General features: G+C 51.1%; 2 protein-coding genes across 4 annotated transcripts; one reads left to right on the top strand and one right to left on the bottom strand.

Moving 5' to 3' along the window:
- Positions 1–274: 274 nt before the first annotated feature.
- On the bottom strand, positions 275–9007 carry C2CD2L (C2CD2 like). Of its 2 annotated transcripts, none has more exons than XM_063093722.1 (14): positions 8313–9007; positions 6232–6327; positions 5755–5874; positions 5474–5584; positions 5263–5379; positions 5057–5168; positions 4811–4919; positions 4050–4114; positions 3833–3960; positions 3568–3742; positions 3161–3262; positions 2887–3023; positions 2514–2799; positions 275–1377 (listed from the first exon to the last, which is right to left on the bottom strand). In XM_063093722.1, exons 1-14 carry the CDS (start codon positions 8664–8666, stop codon positions 1166–1168), a joined length of 2124 nt encoding a protein of 707 aa, XP_062949792.1. In that variant the 5' UTR covers positions 8667–9007; the 3' UTR covers positions 275–1165. The 2 variants fall into 2 exon arrangements, with proteins under 2 accessions (XP_062949792.1, XP_062949793.1); XM_063093723.1 differs by having other exon boundaries at positions 2887–3020.
- A 5132-nt stretch (positions 9008–14139) lies between these two features.
- On the top strand, positions 14140–19055 carry DPAGT1 (dolichyl-phosphate N-acetylglucosaminephosphotransferase 1). 2 transcript variants are annotated; one of them, XM_063094147.1, is made up of 9 exons: positions 14140–14506; positions 14819–14939; positions 15117–15330; positions 15559–15705; positions 16925–17009; positions 17352–17540; positions 18051–18138; positions 18305–18460; positions 18539–19055. In XM_063094147.1, exons 1-9 carry the CDS (start codon positions 14346–14348, stop codon positions 18602–18604), a joined length of 1227 nt encoding a protein of 408 aa, XP_062950217.1. In that variant the 5' UTR covers positions 14140–14345; the 3' UTR covers positions 18605–19055. The 2 variants fall into 2 exon arrangements, with proteins under 2 accessions (XP_062950217.1, XP_062950219.1); XM_063094149.1 differs by lacking the exon at positions 18539–19055 and having other exon boundaries at positions 18051–18153; positions 18305–18392.
- Positions 19056–19325: the final 270 nt, after the last annotated feature.

Here is a 19325-nt window from a genome sequence, read left to right as displayed (position 1 = left end):
TGTCTGAACTCTATTATATCTTGGAAGGAGAAACCTGTTCAAGAAAGGGGAATGAAGATGCCTGTACTAGCCAATTGACTTTTTTGCTTACAACTTCACCCTTCAAAGACTCTCATCTCTTGCATCCTCTCTCTGCATGTCCCTTCTTCCTACAGGCATTTCTTAGCAGGCCCACTATGTGTGCCATCTATTCCATGTCACTATCTGGGTCCCCATCTCTCATCCTACCACTTCATCAACACCACAGCCTCATTGCCTTCCAAAGGATAACCAGTTGTTCAGTTTATAAACTCCAATTTGACTTTAATTTAATAAATTAAATGTTAAGCCATCACACAGCAATGGACATCATCATCTCCCAGCATACAGAGGTGCAGCCTTGCTCTTGTTCCGTCATCACACAGTCTTTAAATAAAGCGCCTAAAGCCATCTCTCTGGGGAAGGCTTCCCACCAGGCTCCAGGCTCCCTCCTTCTAACGGAGCCACTGCTCATGGAGAAGGCATCAAGTACAAAAACAGTAATAAAGGGGGAGGGAGGGATGAAGAACAGAAAGGGAGGCAGGGAGGTGGGGAGTACCTGCCCCCCATCCAGGACACCAGCCCCACTTTCTGTGAGCCGCCGATGTCCTCAGAGGCAGACATCAGTGCTGGTCTGAGTGGAGACCTGAGGGAAGTGTGGGAGCCCCATCCCAAAGGGAATTGCCTACCCTCCTGGGAGAGAAAAGAAGGGTCACCTGGGAGAGATGCCCTCTATCATCTGTTTACTGAGGTCCTAGACCACATATATAAATAGATAAGAGAATAAATAAGGGAGAAGGGATCAGCTGAGGAGCTGAGTACCCTGGACTCCTCTCAGGGGCCAGTGTCAGCAGGAGGCAAAGGCTTCTGAGGAACGCACACGCACATGCCAGGACAGAGCCCTCCCCTTACTCCTAGCCACCAACTCCCTCCTGTGTCCTCCGCAACGGGTGCCCACCTGTCACAGGCTTCCCATTGCAAGTACCCTTCCAAAAGGCCCCCGGGCACAGGGTGAACAAGGTTTTCTGGAACCCAGAGGGCTTTCTAGCCCAGGCATGGGGAATCCAGGAAGGGGGATGGAAGGGTATGTGGAAAATGGGCTGAGAGAACTCTTGCCCTCTCCTAACTCAGGAGATAAGGAGGGCCCTCAGAGCTGGGGGCTGGGGTTGCCATTGGCCTTGGGTTTGGATTTAAAGGAAAAGCGCTTAATAAGGCGGCGAGAAAAGCTGCCAGCCTTCTTTCGGACACTGGGTGTGGCCGTCGTGTTGGAGAGGTCATCGTGTGATTGGCTCAGACCAGCTTCCTTCTGTCGAGGCCTCCGGCGGAAGATGAGCTTAGTGCCACTGCGCAGGAAACTCACTGCAGGGGAAGAGGGGAAGCTGAAGCAGAGAGAGGGGCTTGGGGGTGGTGGGGTGAGGTAGGGGGCAGAGAAAGGACTGAGGATGGAGAGAGAGAGATGTGGAGCAGAACCAGTCCCTTGGCCTAGAAACCAGACTTCCTCAGGAAAGAAAGTAGAAACAAAAATGTGCTCTATCCTTCCTGAGGAAATAATGTTGGTACTTATAGGATTCTGGGGGCATTCCTGACTGCTCAAGGAGGAATGTCCAGGGGTTGGCTGCTCTGTGAGGACAGACCGGGATTGGGCCTCTTTCCTATGGAAAGACAAAGGCTGAACAGAAGATGTTCCCCAAAGCCTATAAATCATGAAGGTAGGCTGGCCGGTTAGCTCAGTTGGTAAGAGCTCAGTGTTATAACCCCTGGGTCAAGGATTTGGATCTCCATACCAGCCAGCCAGCCACCACCCCCCAACCCCGAAAAAAAAAATCATGAAGGGAAAAGTGGGTTGACACTTCTTTACCAAATTCCAGGAATGAACAGCAAGTGGTGCTTCTGAAAACTTCAAAGAGGTAAATTCAGAACCAATATAATGAGGAAGATGCAGGCTTTGGACTTTGGAATCTCATTATCCCAAGAAGTGATGCATGCTTAAATCATAAATAGTTAGATTTGTGATTGACAAACTCATTGGTAGAGGGAGGAATATGTTTTAGGGCAAGTCCCTCATGCTTTGAAGTTAGAACTCCCACAGCTGTCCACAGCCTGTGCCACTGCCAGAAGGACCAGGGTTGGGCCAGGGTAGGATTTCTTATAGGGAAGAGGGTACAGACTGAAAGGGAAAAAATTTTTTTTAAAAAAGAAGGAAGACAGACACTTAGACTCAGGAAGAGGGAAAAATGGAGACAAAGGGAAATAATTTGGCATCCCTTCCTGTCATCCAAGCCCATCAGATCCAGGCCAGAAACCAACGCACCAAGTTCCCCTCTCTACTCTAGCTTGGCTGAACCAGGCTGGGAACTCCGGTGATCTCCTAGTGCAGGAAGGAGAAGGCAAGATGGCTTGAGGTTTCCATGTCCCTAAGTGACCAGTAGGACCCAAATCATGACACTGGGTATAAAAGAGGCAGGGGGGGGCGCATCCTGCCAATATCTCCCCACCTTTGTGATCCTTGAGGCTTCTGGTCTCCAGGGCACCAGTAGACCCTGTTTCCGACTCAACATCATCCACAGACGGCCTCTCAGAAATGTCCGAACGTGTTGTTTCATCTGCTTCCTGAACACTCGTGGGACTGGAGAGGGCATCTAGGGGTCCTGGGGACATGGCTGGTGGGTCTGAGGGAGGTGAAGAGGGACCTCCACTGGCCCCTGCATCATCCTGTGTTGAGCCTTCTAGGGATGCCGCATAGCCCAGGGATAGTGCCAGCTCGTCCTGAGCAATGGGCACCTGGCAGGAGGGACAAGTCGTAATGGGCAGGAGTGACCCATTAGGGTCTTCTCCCTATCCCAGCTCCTCTCCCCAAAGCCCTGTTACCTTGGAAACACCAGAGATGATGAGAGTGCTGCGCTTGGTGGGTGTCTTCTTGGCTGCCCGCCCACTGGGCTCAGTGAGCTGGCGAATTGCTGTCTCTGCTACAGGGTCCAAGCCATTGGAAAGGTGGCTCTCCCCTGCTGGGGGTAGAGATGGAAAAGCTGACTTCTCCCTGGCTCCTCCTTGGACTTGAACTTCTCCTGCCTCACCCAAAGTTGTTTCTGACTCTGGGGCACCAGTGCCAACCGGCACTCACACATCCCCATTCCCCACTCACGGCTGCTGCTGTGGGAGGTACTGCTGGGGCCACTGCTCTCACTCAGCACAGTTGTCGTCTTCTCCGTCACCTCCACCTTGGACGGGGAGCGGGAGGGGGAGTCTGGTGGGTGGGGGAGGGTCAGTGAGCTGGGAGGTGATTTACAGTGGACCCCCACCCCCTACTAGCTTTGTTAAGATAAAGACTTTGGTTGGTTCAGAGGGCAAGGATGATTAAGGGGTGATTAGTCACAAGGGTGATCAAGAAGATGTCATGGGGACAAAAAGACACCACAGAAACTAATAGGAATGTGGGTAAGTGCCACGTAGCCTACTGAGGGTGTGGGGAGATGCCATGAAAATACGGAGAGTGTGCAGAAATGGTACAATCCCCTGCTAGAGATGGGTTCGCAAGCTCCTCCTCATTACCTAATTTGCCATCTACACGGGGCCGGGACTGGACAGTGGTGACTGTGGTAACAATGGTGCCATCAGGCATAATAGTCCGGTCCAGCTCAATCTTCTTGGTAGGTGTGATGCTGGGGCGTGGGGTGGAGGGGGTGGGAGTGCCCAGGTTCCGTGGGGAGCCCTCCTCATACTGCAGCTGCCAAGGGGTGGGAGAGCAAAGAGGCAAAGCCTCAGAGACCACCTGTCCCCTGTGTCCTCCCATCTCCCCCAGTGGTCGGCTTCTCACCTCTGCTGCCATAGTGGCTGCTGGTCCCAGGGCTTTCCCTGGTCCTGGGGTGAGTGGGCACACCTGTCTTCGAGACAGTGGTCTGGAGGGGGAGCCCACAAGCAGTGTGGCCTGGCCCAGGAGCTCAGCTGAGGAAAGGGGTGGCACCATGAGCTGGGCCCAGGCCAGGCTCCACTCAGCACTCACCCAGACGTGCCCCCTCCTGCCCCACACTCACTGTCTCCACAGCTGCTGCTCCTCAGCACTTTGAGGGTCAGCTCCCGGCTCTGGGGGCCCAGATCCCTGTGGGCCAAGAGGAGATGGGGCAGGGAGGGGGAAGATTAGTAAACTGAACCCACCTTGAATGGACTGCAGACCAGACATAGAGATGAAACAAATAAGATAGTACAAATCCTCCAATCAGATTATCCTGCACTCCAACTACTCTTTCTTCCCAAGAGAATGGGACAGGGCCCAAGTGGAGACTGCACTCCTCAACTGGACATTCAAATCGTCCCTGGCCCTCTGCTCCCTGTCTTGTCAGTCTCTCTCTGTCTCAAATCACCCTCTCTCACTTGCTCAAGTTGTACTTGTACTTTCTGTCTGCCAAGAGTACTTTCACACTCTGGTGAAATCCTATTCTTGTTCTAAGGTGTGGTTTAAATGCCACCTCCTCCATGAAGCCTACTCTGATCCTTATTCCATTATGGGAATTAATCTTATCCACCATGGTACATCATGTGAACCTCAACTGGAGCACTTGTACCATCTTCTTTACATACATCTGTTTCTGTCTTGAGTCTGTGATCAACCCAGGGGTGGGGGTTTGTATCTTGGTCATGTCTGTACGCCAGGAACTAGGCCAGGGCCTGGCATACAATAGGGGCCCATACCAAGAGCTACTGAAAACAGAGTTGATTCATGCCAGGACTATGCTAGAAGGGTTTGATCCTCAGTCTGCCCATGGGAGCAGGGGGTGGGGGAAAGGTCACTCCTTACAGTGCCAGGTCCTCTGTCCACTCCACCTCAGGACCAGCCCTCGCAGGCTTGGTCCACTTCTGTTGCATGGGGTTGTCGAGCTCAGCTACACAGCATAGTTCCTCAATGCCTGTGAGGAACCAGAAATTAGGAGATGCTCAGATCAAAGATGCCACTGAGGAATACTGAGGCTGTACCCTTGGCAGAGGGACAAGGAGTGCCTGCAACCATAGTCTTGGAAGTCCCCTCGCTGCTTCCAGCTCTCACCTCCCAGCTCACTTCCCAGGCGAGAAGCTTGAAGCTGCCGTAGGAATAACCGGGTAGGTCTGGGGATGGCTGGTTGGGCTTGGGGCATCATGGGTGGCTTCTCACTGTGTACCTAAGAGCAGAAGGAGGTAAAAAGAGCAAGAATCCTCACATAGTACCCTGGGGACAGGGTGCATGCAAACCTTTTGCTTTGGGTGCCTACTCACCAGGCCTCCTGGGGCAGAGCAAGCCCTGAGGTTGACCATCATGGCTGGCTGGGTGCTGACAATGGCATCCTTGATCAGTTCCTCAATTGTGAAGAGTTCTACTTGTTCCTCACCTCTCTGCAGGGAGAAGAAGAGGAGAATAAAGAGATGGAGCCCCCAGCTCTGCTTCCCCTCATGTTCTGCCTCTTTTCTGCCAGCCCTGCCTCCTTACCTCCCTGGCCTGCAGTTTAGGAAGCACCATCAGGCTGAGATCTGGGCGACTGGTGAAGGCCCAGGATACTAGCAGCCCCTCACCAGGGATTTCCTCCAGGTTGACTTCCAACTGGGGACAGGGACAAAGGGATTGGGTTGACTTGCCCCAGTCCTCCAATGACTCCCAACTCCTGAGGACCCTCCCTTCCTGAATTCCATCTCAGAGAGAAACCAAATGGAAAAAGCTGTGTCAAATGAGCCACCCCCTGCCCAACTCAGTTTCGCACATCTCCCCCCAACCTGTGTTGGTGGCAGTGTCAGAGTGACGTGGTAGGTCTCCATAGAGACGGCAGCAGGGGACTGCTGGGTCACAGAGACCGGGAACCGCACCTCCTCAGCAGAGAGCTGGCAACGCAGCACCTGAGATGAGCGAGGCAGAGTGAGGCATAGACACAAGTACTTGCCCTGCTGGGCCCCGCCCTATCATGGTTCAGCAGACCCCTTCCCACTCTGTTTTCCTTGGGACTTCACCTACTGAGAGTCAAAAACCCCTAAAAGAATCAGATAAAAGCCAAAGACTCTCCCTGAAAAATACAGATATACATGTACAGCATTTTACACGTAATGTCAGTGGGATTCTCAGACCTCCTAATGCCAATCCTTAGACCCCTCCTAATGCATTCACAAACTCCAGGTTAAGAACCCCCAGAATAAAGGGAACTTTTGGGGTCAGGCCCCCTCAAACCCCAAAGAAGGCAGTGCCCATTAGACCCTTACCATGGTGTGCTCTGATTGGTCGGTGCAGGTCACGTGACTAATGCTGGCTCTGGGTGGGAGTTGGGCCACCTCCTCAAAGGCAATTTGGATGGAGCTCTAAGGGAACAGTAATGCAGGCACAGGATCAGGTCTCTGGAGTGGCCCCCACAGGGCTAGCCTGCTCAGTTGTTGGCTGGGCCCTGGCACTGCAGAGGCTTCAGCTGCAGGTTGGCTTCTGGCTTCTCCTTGCCTCAAGCTTTAGGACAGGAGATGTGCCCCTCAAACCCCACCTCTCCAGGGGCTAGCAGCTGCTAGGGGCCACAGAGGAGCTAGACCACTTCAGAGACTAGATCACCTTGAGTTGACAACCCTGGATTCCTTCTGGAATACCAGGAGCCTCCCTCTTCTCCCCACCTTCTCCTTCATCCCCTACCCTAATCCCAAAGAAAAGTGTACATAGAAAAAAATAAAGTATTGGTTGGCACCTATATATAATAGCTGGGCAGAGAGGGAAGGGCTGAGCTAAAGGTGAAGGCAGTAGGGCCACTTATTGCAAGATAAGAGCTGAAGAAATTCTGCTAAGCCTTCTTCCAGATAAATAAGAAGTAGAGGTTCAAGAGTATGACTCTATCCATATTCTTTGAGATGAAGAGTAGCTCAGCATGGTCTTGGGAAACTTTACCACAGGGACTGGGAAGAGAAGCAAGCTCAGAGGGCTCAAGAGTCCAGGGTCCTGCCTAATTCCTCAAGACAGACAGCAGGATGGTATTAGAAAGCAGAAAGCTGCTTAGCTTAGGTCTCAAAAGAGCAGCTCCCTAATTATTCCACCCAGTGGAAGCAACCTACTGCCCTATCTGGAAAGCAGCATGGGAAGAAGAATTGAGAAGGGGGCACACCACAGTCTGAGCTAGCAACTCTTCCTTGGGTCTTGAGATGGAGGAAACAAACCCACAGGCAAACCAGGGGATGCCAACTTCTGCTCTGGTAGCTGTCTTTTCAAAGGCCAGGCTGAGGGAGATGGGGAAATGGATGCTTAGAAGGTCAATCTCCCTGTCCCCTGCAAGGGAGACCAATGTCCAGCTGAGTCAGCTGTCCTGGGGAGTTGTTTCTGACCCAGGGACAAGGTGCAGAGAGGAGTGCAGGGGTAGGTTCAAGGTGTAAACTGAGAGATGCCATCTAACTTTCAGCTGGCCAGCTGCACAGACGAAACAGAGCAACTTCTTGTGGCCACTTTTCTTTCCAGACATTTGGGAAGCTAGTATGGTAGAGTCTCTAAAATCATGGTGGCTGGAAATGGAGAACCCTCTGAGCAAGGAGCTGGTGGACTGCGAAGGCAAGGAGACAGTGCTGGGCCAAGATGGGAGGAGGCCCCAGAAGAAGGAGACCTCCCACCCCACCTTGGCCTCATGACCACGCTTCCTGCCCCACTTCCTGGGAGGCCAGATGCCCATGGTGCAATGGGAGGAAGTAGGCTGGGCTGGTTTGTGACTGCCCCTCAAGGGGCAGCTCTAAGTTCATCTGCTGGGAAAGGCATGGATTGTCAATGTGCTCTCCACCTGAACATTTGCCGCCCCCAGCAAATACAGTACACCGCAGGCCAGCAAGGAGAAGAATGTATTTGACTGTAGCAGTGAAATTACTGATGGGTAGGGTGGTAATTCAGGCTCCCTGGTGATCTGCCTGGCACACCAGCGATTTGGGGAATGAAATGTTAACTGGGTGTGGTGCATGAGGACCAAGCAAATTCCTTCTGCAGGTGCACCTGTCTTCCTCTCCCCACAACCTCCCACCCCAACACAACCAGCAGCCAGGTTAGGCGGAAGTGCCCTAAGGCACAGAGATTAGTGTTGCTATGAGAACAGCAACTTGTGCAAGGGTTTGGAGCCAGAGTACATTGCCCACAAAAAATAGAGGATTTGGGACATAACTGGATTTCTACAACCCCCAGCCTCACCTACACTCTTTTCTCTGATCCTGCAGGGACGGAGAAGCCTTGGGGTTCCCCAGTTGATCCCCACCCCCATCTGGCCCTCCTAGCATAAGCAGTTCCTCCCATGCAAGGAAGGGCTGAAAGGATCTCCTAGGTACTCTGCCCAACTCACCCCGTCCCTGCAGGCCTGCTCGTTCAGCGCTCGCACCCAAGCCCGCTGCCAGTTCTCCCGGAAAGACCTGAAGGCGAAGAGCGACGCCAGGAGGCCCCGGACGCCTGGCTCCTCAGGGGCGCCTGCCCGAGTCGCCCTCAGCCGCAGCAGCGAGCGCCACACGCCCAGCTCCCGCAGGGAGCTCGCGGGCTCCGCGGCGAAGGCGGGTCCCGGGTCCCAGCCCCCGCGGGCCCGCGCCAGCCACAAGCCCCGGGCATACTGCAGCAGCCAGCCGAACACAGTGAGCAGCGAGGCGGCAAAGAGAATCAGCAGGGCCACCCAGCCCACGTCTTGCTGCCCCCAGCCCGGATCCATGCTCTGCGCGGGCTCCGGTGCCGGCCCCGGCTCGGGCTCAGCCGCTGCCCCGGGGGAGCATGGCCCGGGCGGGCCGCGGGGCGGGGGCGGGCTCCCCCGGGGCTGGGCGCGCGGGCTCTAGGGCTCTCCGGGGCTGAGCGCCGGGGACTAGCGGGTGCAAAAGATCGAGGAGAGGAGGTCCTCCGGGGTCGCTACGCCGGGGTCTCTCTCTCCGTGGTCGCTTGGTCTGGCAGTCCGTCCTGGTCAGTCGCCGGCCAGCGCCCGATTCCTCCCACGGCGCGGGCCCCGCTGGACCCGGGCGGGGACTGGTCTGCAGAGACGCGGGGGCTCGCGGGCCGGCACCGGCTCCGGGAGGGCTGCGTGCGCAGAGCTGACACTGACAACATCGCCGGCGCCCCGCCCCCACCCGCCCTTAAAGGAGCCGCACCTGCTCCGGGCGCGGCCGGGCCGGCCTGGCGCTCCTGCGGTAGAGGGCTGGAGGACGAGGCGCGAGCGGAGGCGGCTCCGGGGTTGAAAATAGGCGGGATCTTTTACCACCTCGCCCAGTCCTCGGGAATCAGGGTGCTCCCGTTCACCTGAGCTCACAGCAACAGTGACTTCGTTTACCCGAGATGCCGCCTCTGCTTTCCCCTACGCTTCTCAGATTGCTACAGGTTGGATGCCTGTGGGGTTAAGAAGGAGGTGACCCTGAGGAAATCACCGCCCCTTCGCCTAACACCCCCAGGCTCAGCAGCTTCTAGGTTCTCATCCCCTGGCCGAAGCTAGGCCCTGGGTCAGGAGGTGGAGAGCATCCCTCCCAGACAGAAGTCCCTAGCAGAGGTCCAGCTTATATCTGCAGAGAGAAAGCAGAACCTAAACCTGGTAGAGGTTGAGAATAGAATATGGAATATTGAATTCCCTCCGACATCATCACCCCTCTTCCCCTGGGAGCTAGGGCCCAGGAACACCCCCATTAACCTCCTTGTTCGCGTGGGTTTGTTCTGGAGATATTTCCCAAGCCCAGGGCTGCATCTGTTTTTAAAAATAATGTATTTCCATAGTAACAGCTCCTGCCTATGGAGCACGTGTACAGGGGGTGTTAATGAGAGGGGAGCTGGCAACCTAGCACTGGACCATCAATGGAGTGGACCAGAAGACCCTGCCATCCAAATGTGTACTATCCCAACAAGCTTCCAAGAAATGGTGTTGGTGGTACGCTGCCCAAACTGTGGCCTCAGGATCCATCCTTTTTCCTAGATTTAGGGTATGGATTCAGTCCCCATAGGACTGAAGGTCATCATTGCTTTCTGGGGACAGGGGAAGGAAAAACCTACAAAAAAATTCAAAGGAAGAGGCCCCCCCACCACCTTTTTTAACCATGATTTGTTATTTTACATATATTATCACATTCGAAAATTATCTTTTTGTTTTTTTGGCAGCTGGTTGGTACAGGGAACCGAACCCATAACCTTGGTATTACAAGGGTGCACTCTAACCAACTGAGCTAACTAGCCACCCAAGGAAGAGCCCCTTCTTCATACACATGGGAAGGTCTTTGGCAAACGAAGTGCCTTTCTTAGATAAGTAGAAAGGAAGGGTGTTAAATTATCTTTTTCCCAAATCCAGTTAGTTGTCTGAGGAATAAGCACAGGAGAGTAAACAATGCCTTCTAAAGTGTGGGGTGGCAGTTAGGCAAAAGCTGGCAGGTCAGCAACAGGGTTGTCTGAGCCAGAGGAGGTGGTGCGATAGCCTGGGCATCCCTGGATTTCTCTGTAAGGAAAGGAATGATGGGGAGAGATGGGAGTGATAAGGTAACCTTGCTGTGGCCCTGCCCATGCATTGTCACTGGACTCCCAAAACAATGGAGATTCCTAGAGTCTGGGTTTCTAATCTCAAGGAGAGGAGGAGACATGAAGTTGAGGGTGGAGAGAACTCAGGACCAGAACCCAGAGAGGCAGGAGGAAGCCGTCAGTGGGCAGAGCAGCTAGAGCTAGGGGAGCAGTTATCTGGAAGTTGTCCAGGCGCAAGGTTTCATATGAAGAGCTCCTTCCTCCAAGAATTCTTCTTCAGGAATCCTCAGACCTCCCAAGGATTTCAGTTCTCTGAGTTCTTGGATTTATTCCCTCAACTCCTCCACTAAACACTTGGTCCTATGCTGCCAGATACTGCTTCACAATTCAGTCTTACATGAGTTTCCCTAGTTAGTCTTCCCAATCTTCCACTTGTTACTTAGACCTCTAGCACTTACTGCATTCTACCTTATAGTCTAGCTGGTTGTTGTGTTTTTATTGTTTTTTGTTTTGGCAGCTGGCCAGTGTGCGGTCTAGCTGGCTGTTTATATGTCTGCTTTTTCCACTCACCAGGAAGCTGCTTAAGAGTGGGGACCATGTCTTACTGTCTCTCTTCCCTCATGTTCAATGAAGGTGCTTTAAATATACTGAAGTAGACTGTTTGCGGGGGCAGGGAGCAATTGCATTTATATCACTTTGTGTCCTCCGCAGTACTGAAGAGTTTCTTATGCGCATAGTAGGAATTAAAAAATTCTTTGCAATTTTAAGAAGTCTAACAGAAAATATTCTTTTGGGGGGGGGCATGGCTCAGTTGGGACAGTGTGGTGCTGATAACACCAAGGCCACAGGTTCGGATCGCTATATAGGGATGGCCAGTTGGCTCACTTGGGAGAGCATGGTGCTGACAGCACCAAGTCAAGGGTTAAGATCCCCTTACTGGTCAAATTAAAAAAAAAAAAAGAAAAGAAAAGAAAATATTCTCTTTTTTTTTTCGCTGTTGGCTGTTAAGGAGATCTGCACCATGTTCTAACCAATTGAGCTAACTAGCCAGCCCTACATATATATTTAAAGTGTGTTATATTTTCTGGGGCTGGCATGTTAGCCCACTTGGATAGAGTGTGGTGCTGATACCACCAAGGTCTGGGGTTCAATCCCTGCATGGTTCAGCCACCAAAAAAACCCAAATATATATATACATACATACTAAAAATTTCTATATTGTTCCCATTTTTTTGAAAATCATTCATGTTATCTCAGTGGAATGGGAGATTCTGGGGCTTGCTTTCTGCTAACAACTTTTGCTATCTGATAGGGGAGAAGTAAGAAGAAAAGAGAAGAGTAACTTAGCTGCCCAGACAGAGCCACAGATAGGGTCCTGTAAGTGTCACAGCCCCAGACTATCCAGAGCTGTCTCATGGCCTTTTTTTCCTTTTTTTTTTTGGAGACTGGCTGGTATGGGGATCTGAACCCGTGACCTTGGTGGTGTAAATCTGCGCTCTCATGGTCTTTGTAGGCACTGTGAAACATTTTTGGGACAGGTTTTTTCTGGCAGTCAGACTTAATAGTGGTTTGGCCTTCCTCACTGGGAGGTACTCAAGGTGACTTAGAGAAGATGTCCATCTCAGACATTGTCTGTTCAGCTTGGGGCCATTGACAACTCAGTTGGTCTATGAGTCCTAGGGTCTGCTTCAGCATTCAGGCAAATATTTGAACTTTTACCAGGAATGGCAAAAATTTCAAGTGAGGCCAACAATCATGAGTTTGTTTGTTTCTCCCTCTGGTTAGTCTGAAAATCAACTGGACATTTACCATAACGGGAACGAAAATATTCAGACTATATCACTGTATCCTAGTAACCATTTTTGATGGTTCTTATGTTAACATACGTGGATGATGAATCCCTAGTGTCTTGTCTTTGAACAAGTCCTCCCACCCTCTTAGAGATGGGGGTGGGGAGGACTAATGATCTCTAGAAAAGAAAGAGACAAAGCTTCTTTCTCCATGCCAGGCTGGGAAGGAAGATTTATTAGGACTGGCCTCCTAATAAAAAAGAAAATAGATACAGACTGTCTCTCAGAACTCCAGGGAGTCTCAACATGCTCTTGATCAACAAAGGCTGTCTCCTCCGGGGATCCCACAAGCTCCTCCTTTCCACCTGCTCCTGGTGTCTCATTCTCCCTGTTTGGAAGGGCCTTCCACTCTTACACCTACTGAAATCTTTCAAGACACTACTCTCCCTCAAGGCCCTCTCACTTCCCCTGGTTACAACTAATTGCTCCCTCCATGTGCACCTATTGCTCTCAGAATACCTCTTTTAGACTCAGATTCATTATGTGTGATGATGCCTTGTACACAGATTTCTGTGTCCTTAGCCCCATTGGGACACCCTGTGGAACAGAAAACACTTACCTCTTGGGAGTTTCCAGTCTAAAGAGGCGCGCGCGCGCACACACACACACACACACACACAGTATCAGTGGGATAGGTACCAAAAAATTTGGTGGAATACTACCAAGTAAATTACAGAGATTACATATGTATGTATACATATCTATGTATTTTATACATTTCTGGGATTTTGTTGTTGCAGTTGTTAATTAGAGCCATCTTCAAGTAGAAGGGACATTTCACCTTGTTTTAAGTAAATGGAGAGACTATCTCTGGCCTAAAGTGTACCAGACCCTGACTTCTGGAACATGCCCGGTGGTGATTTCCTTTCTGAGGAATGGAAATAATCTGCAGCTTAAGAGCCTGTGGGAGAATGAAAGAGAATGTAGATGCTAGTGAAGTGTTACTAGCAGAGTAACAGGTGCCAAGCAAAAGGCACAGCGACCTGGAGGAAGAAACCTTACTGGGAGTTCCTCACGCTCACAGGAAGCCAGGTGTGGGTCTGGTTCTCTCGCCTCCTTAACTCTTTGCAACGCCTAGCCTCGTTTTGGCAGCTTGGCACAATGCAGTGATCCAGGTTCAAATTTAAGTCCGGGTTAAGTCCACGACCTGAGGGCACTCCCAGTCCCTTCAGTGGTGAAGTGCCACAGCGGGTTGCCCGGCAACTAACTGTTCCAGTGGAGACAGAAAGTGGGTGGGATGTTGAGGAAAAAGTACCAGGATCAAGGACGAGAAAAACCGAGTGGGAGGGGCTTTTCAAGTATCTACGCTTTTAGAATTTTCGTCCTTCCAAATCGTAGCTGCTTCCGGGAATTGAGTTATGTTTACCTTGGCTTCCGACTACGTTGTTAACAGGTTTCCTACAAGGAAGAGGCGCCGCTCCACACCTTCGTCCCTTCTGTCCACCCCCTCGCTTCCACTAGCCATCTTCCCGGCTCCAGAAGCATCCCCCATTAAGCGCGGGGTACTAGCCCTTTAAACGTGAACTGCGTAGGCTAAACTGACGTGAAACCACCGAGTGAGAGGTGTCAGACACGTGGTACAATGAGGAGTTCATCTTGGAACTGGGCAAGAGGTATTTCCGCCCTGGCCTGTACATCTCTAACAATGTTAGGAAAGCATCCGCTCTTGCTTGTCGTCCTTTAATTGCTTTTCCAATACTCTCGTGATGACTCTACTCTCGAACAAAGTTTGTGATTTAAAATTACACTTCTGTCCCCACTCTAGTGCCCGTATTAAAAATGGTGACCGCCGCCTTCCGCAGCGACAGGTGCTCCGCAAACAAGATCCGGGCGGAAACAGTAGGTAGGCAGCTGCCTCAGGGCACAGCAGAGGTTGCTTCCTAGAGGCTGTCAGGGATCCCGAGGGCGGCTCAAGTCAGAGTTGTTCGGTTTTGCTCAGGCTGGTGTGCGAAGCCTCTGCCTGTGGGGGGTGGCCACTCTTTACTGCTGAGGCCTCAGGGCTGCTGCCCAGCTGCCCGTTAGCTGAGGAGGCGGCGGAGCGGGGCCCCTGGCAAGTCACCATGTGGGCCTTCCCAGCGTTGCCGATGCCGCTGCTGGTGAATTTGATCGGCTCGCTGCTGGGATTTGTGGCCACATTCACCCTCATCCCGGCCTTTCGTGGCCACTTCATCGCCGCGCGCCTGTGTGGCCTGGACCTCAACAAAACCAGCCGGCAACAGATGTGAGCAGCGGCACAACATGTGCCGGGACAGGGGGCAAAGGCTGAGGAAGGGGTGGGGTGGGCAGGGGCGGGGACTGAGCGCTAACCCAGGGGACTCTGGGAGGTGATGGGCAGAACTAGTTAGCGTTAGGGAAGGGATGGGGCGACCCTTGGGTATATCAGGGACTCCAGCAGAGGTGCCTTCCTCCTTACGCCTCCCGCCCCCACCCAGTCTGGGAAGGAGACCATTTCGGGTTACTGTGACGCTTGTACTAGTGAATGACCACGCCCCTTCTCTTCTTCCCCCTCCACCCCTTTGCTAATGGACCACAGCCCAGAGTCCCAGGGAGTAATCAGCGGTGCTGTTTTCCTTATCATCCTCTTCTGCTTCATCCCTTTCCCTTTCCTGAGCTGCTTTGTGGAGGAGCAGTGTAAGGCATTCCCCCACCATGAAGTAAGTGGGTTAATGGGGGCAGTTGCCTGTGGCTGGGGCTTGGGGGGTACCTGAGAGAGTTGCGGGTATTTCAGCTTGGGAGGAGGGGCTGAGGAACGAATTGAAAAGACAGGAATTCTTGAAAGGTGGAATGGGAGGAAGTAGGCTTGAGTTATGACCTGCCCGAGCCTCCCCCAGTTTGTGGCCCTAATAGGTGCCCTCCTTGCCATCTGCTGCATGATTTTTCTGGGCTTCGCGGATGATGTACTGAATCTGCGCTGGCGCCATAAGCTGCTGCTGCCCACAGCTGCCTCACTACCTCTGCTCATGGTCTATTTCACCAACTTCGGCAACACCACCATTGTGGTACCCAAGCCCTTCCGCCCGATTCTTGGCCTGCATCTGGACTTGGGTGAGTAGCCCTGTCACTACTGCCCCTATGGCACCTACTTCAGAGCACCCTTCTCCCCTGAGAGGTTCAGCAGAGCACCCTTCCTGGTTCTCCACATTCTCCTCCAAATGTCCCTGTTCTGTTCCCATGTCTTCCAGATCCTTTCTGGTGGCCCTTCATAAGAAGAATGTTGTTAAATCCTCCTTTCCTAGGTAGCACTACTGCTTTTCATACTGTGTCTTCCCCCAGGGATCCTGTACTATGTCTACATGGGGCTGCTGGCAGTGTTCTGTACCAATGCCATCAATATCCTAGCAGGAATTAATGGCCTAGAGGCTGGCCAGTCGCTAGTCATTTCTGCTTCCATCATTGTCTTCAACCTGGTGGAGCTGGAAGGTAGGTGGGATTGGGAGTAGGGAAAGAAGAGAAGTCTGAGTGTTAAGGTAGTTTCCTGATATATAGCTTTGGGGAATTCAGGAAAAAATATATATGTGGATAATTATAGAAAATGAGGGAAGCTATTTACTTTGCAAATAACAGTGAAAATTTATTAAATGTGAGAACTAAAAATAGCCCTGTCATTGGGTTGGTGCTAATAGGTAGGCCATGATCTTCTCCTACAGAACCCCAACATCAGACAGGATCACTCTGTGGCCATGATGGAGCAAGACAAAAACCAGACCCCTCCCTCCATTAATCATGTCTGAGCACAGACAAAACCATAAGAACACTGAGCAACCCACAAAATGACCAAGATCTCTCTCCTGGCTAACATGAGAGACTGCTGCTTCTTTCTAATACGAACTCAGTTCCTCCCACTTCTTAGATAAAAACTATTAAAGTGCTCAATCATAGAATTACTCCTGCTTTCTGACAGTATCCAGTCCAGAGCAAAACTCTACTTCCTTGCACCCTCCCCAAAATTACTCCCCCAAAATCCTATAACAGCTTCCCTTAACACTCTCTTACTGAGGCATTCTATGGTTCCCCATGGTGTCTGGTTTCTGAAGTCTCCATTATTACAAGAAGTCAGTAAACCCAGCCTTGGCTATAGGTGTTTCTGGTGGTCTTTGACTGACGGCCATCCACAAGTACTTAGAAAAGCTAAGCACTTTTTAAACCTTATCTCATTTAAATATTGTAATGGGGCTGGCCAGTTAGCTCACTTGGGAGAGCATGGTACTGGTAATGCCAAGGTCATGGGTTTGGATCCCTGTACCAGTCAGCCGCCAAAAAATAAAAATCTTGTAATGGCTCGATGTGGCAGGTGTTATCATCAGCCCTGTTTTACAGATTAGGAAACTGAGGCTTAGAGAAGTTAAATGTATCATGATCAAGGTCACAGAGCTAGGAAGTAAAGCTGGTATTCAAACCTAGGTCAGAATAGTCTAAACCAAATTTAAGACAGTAACTAGTTTAGGAAGACTTCATGAAAGGTGGAATATTGGTAATTCCCTGGGTGACATAAAAGGGGTAGTGAGTTCTTGAAATTGGCTTGGGTGAGATGGACCATACTGCTGAGGACAGAACTTAGAGAAAGATAAAAATTGGACCAAGGTATGCAGTGGAAGTAGGTATTAACTTTTCCCTCTTTCTTTTTCCCCTGCTTCCAAAGGTGATTATCGGGATGATCATGTCTTTTCCCTCTACTTTATGATACCCTTTTTTTTCACCACCTTGGGATTGCTCTACCATAACTGGTAAGTAGGCCTGTGGATAAGGGGGACAACTATCTGAGCATGTAGCAAAGATGGTCCTTATCAAAACCCACCTCCTGGTGGAGAGGCTAAAGCCATGTGTACCTGTGTTGAGTGTTTTATGGGTCTTCAGTTGGTAGTATTCTGAAATTGCTCTCTACCTAGCAGTAGTTGGGGACAAATGCTGTAGAGGCCCCAGGAATAGGGTCCTGCAGAGTTGCTGGGACAGCTGGAGTCTCCTCTGAGTCAGAACTAGGGTCAAGGCTAGCCCAGTGCCTAGTGTGATGTGAGAGAAAGGATTGGTAATGCCTCTTGCCACTGGCTCAGATACTCTCCCCTACACAGGTACCCAGCACGGGCGTTTGTGGGAGATACCTTCTGTTACTTTGCTGGCATGACCTTTGCCGTGGTGGGCATCTTGGGACACTTCAGCAAGACCATGCTACTCTTCTTCATGCCGCAGGTGTTCAACTTCCTTTACTCACTGCCTCAGCTCCTGCATATCATCCCTTGCCCTCGCCACCGCATGCCCAGGTAGCCACTTTGGGGCTTGAAAGGGACATCGTAGTCTTTTCACTTGTAATATTTATTTATTTATTTATTTATTTTGACCAGTAAGGGGATCATAACCTCTGGCTCAGTGTTGTCTGCACCATGCTCAGCCAGTGAGTGCACCAGCCATCCCCATATGGGATCCGAACCCACGGCCTCGGTGCTATCAGCACCTCACTCTCCTGAGTGAGCCGCGGGGCCAGCCCTTCACTTGTAATATTTAAAGCCAGCCTCTACATTGCTGTGCGAAGGGAGTGGGCCCAAAAAAGGGCTAACTCTTCCCATATGGGGAAGCCCTTTATAACTTACAAAGCACATTTACTTACATAATCTATTTAATGCTCACAGCAGTTGTGATCACATGGTGGTAATCAGCAGAGCCAGAAATACACCTCAGGTTGTTTGACTCCGTGTTCAGTGCTCTTCCTATTAATGAACCACAGAGTTCTCTGAGTAGTGGCCCAGTCACATGAAGCTGTCTTACCCCTACAGACTCAATACCAAGACAGGCAAACTGGAGATGAGCTATTCCAAGTTCAAGACCAAGAGCCTCTCTTTCTTGGGCACCTTTATTCTAAAGGTAACAGGGTAACAAGTAAGTAAGGCCCCAGGCCACCATCCTGAACACAGGGAATGGGGAACTTAGGTCTGCATCAGATCCAAGGGGAGCTTGGAAGCATTAAACAGATCCCCATTCTTGAAACATAGGTATTAGCTGAAGTTCTCTCCACCTCTCGCCCCTCCAGGTAGCAGAGAGCCTCCGGCTAGTGACAGTGCGCCAGAGTGAGAATGAGGATGGTGCCTTCACAGAGTGTAACAACATGACACTCATCAACATGCTACTTAAAGTCTTTGGGCCCATACATGAGAGAAACCTCACATTGCTCCTGCTGCTGCTGCAGGTGAGGTTGGGGATGGGGTTTACACCTCCTTGTCTCCCTTTCACCATGGTTCTTAATCCAGTCCATTTCTCCTTGCAGATCCTGAGCAGTGCTGTCACCTTCTCCATTCGGTACCAGCTTGTTCGACTCTTCTATGATGTCTGAGTCACCTGATCACTGCCCTTTACCTCACAGTTTTGAGGGTTTCTGACTCAGGCCGACCTCTGTCTGGACCATGACTGCCTCCTGGTCCAGGCCTCTGCCTCCCTTCATTCTCCTCCAAATATTCTCAGCATTTCTCTTCTCCTGAGATTATTGGCATTTGGAGCCTTTCTTGCCCTCTAATGAGTATTGATTGGACTTTGCCTACGGCTTTCTTCACCTTGCCATTCTGTCCCTCTCCATTCCATCTATGCAGCCTCCTGTGGTGGGATACATTAGCTTTTATGCAGTTCACAACTCAACTTTCAGAGTTCTCACTCTCAAGGAATATGTTGGGCCTTGGGATAGAACCTGGGCTAGGGATAGGGACACAGGCTTGAAGATAACTTGATATTTAACTATAAATTAAGTTTTCTGATTAGTAAGAGCAGACTGGGGGCCAGGTGCTCCCAATGGTGACAATAAAGTGTTGTCTTTTTCTTGTTGTTCCTGTAGGTATATGTCCTATACGGACATTTTGGGGTAGATTGGGAGGGTTGGGGAGGGTACCTCCTCCAAGAGGATGCCTATCTCTCTGTCCCATCTGACCCCTTCTAGCAAGAAGTGAACAGAACTAAGACCAGACAGAACATATTGAATAAATTTTGAAATCCTTATACTTCAGGTGGTATGGAGGGCCATACGATTCAAGTTGTTTTCTGGCATGGGATTGAACTCTCAGGGG

Source organism: Cynocephalus volans, chromosome 4 (genome assembly GCF_027409185.1).
Source record: "Cynocephalus volans isolate mCynVol1 chromosome 4, mCynVol1.pri, whole genome shotgun sequence".
Taxonomy (NCBI): Eukaryota; Metazoa; Chordata; class Mammalia; order Dermoptera; family Cynocephalidae; genus Cynocephalus; species Cynocephalus volans.
The sequence above is the reverse complement of the archived record's forward strand: the minus strand, read 5'-3'. Positions and strand labels throughout refer to the sequence as shown.

Coding starts and splice junctions, on each gene's coding strand:
- C2CD2L (XM_063093722.1), bottom strand. CDS start 8,666: ATGGATCCGGGCTGGGGGCAGCAAGACGTGGGCTGGGTGGCCCTGCTG. Junction 3,961..4,049: donor GAGCAGCAGCTGTGGAGACA/GTGAGTGTGGGG, acceptor CCCTTTCCTCAG/CTGAGCTCCTGGGCCAGGCC. Junction 1,378..2,513: donor AAGCCTCAAGGATCACAAAG/GTGGGGAGATAT, acceptor CTTCCCCTGCAG/TGAGTTTCCTGCGCAGTGGC.
- DPAGT1 (XM_063094147.1), top strand. CDS start 14,346: ATGTGGGCCTTCCCAGCGTTGCCGATGCCGCTGCTGGTGAATTTGATC. Junction 17,541..18,050: donor CCTCGCCACCGCATGCCCAG/GTAGCCACTTTG, acceptor TTACCCCTACAG/ACTCAATACCAAGACAGGCA. Junction 18,461..18,538: donor TGCTCCTGCTGCTGCTGCAG/GTGAGGTTGGGG, acceptor TTCTCCTTGCAG/ATCCTGAGCAGTGCTGTCAC.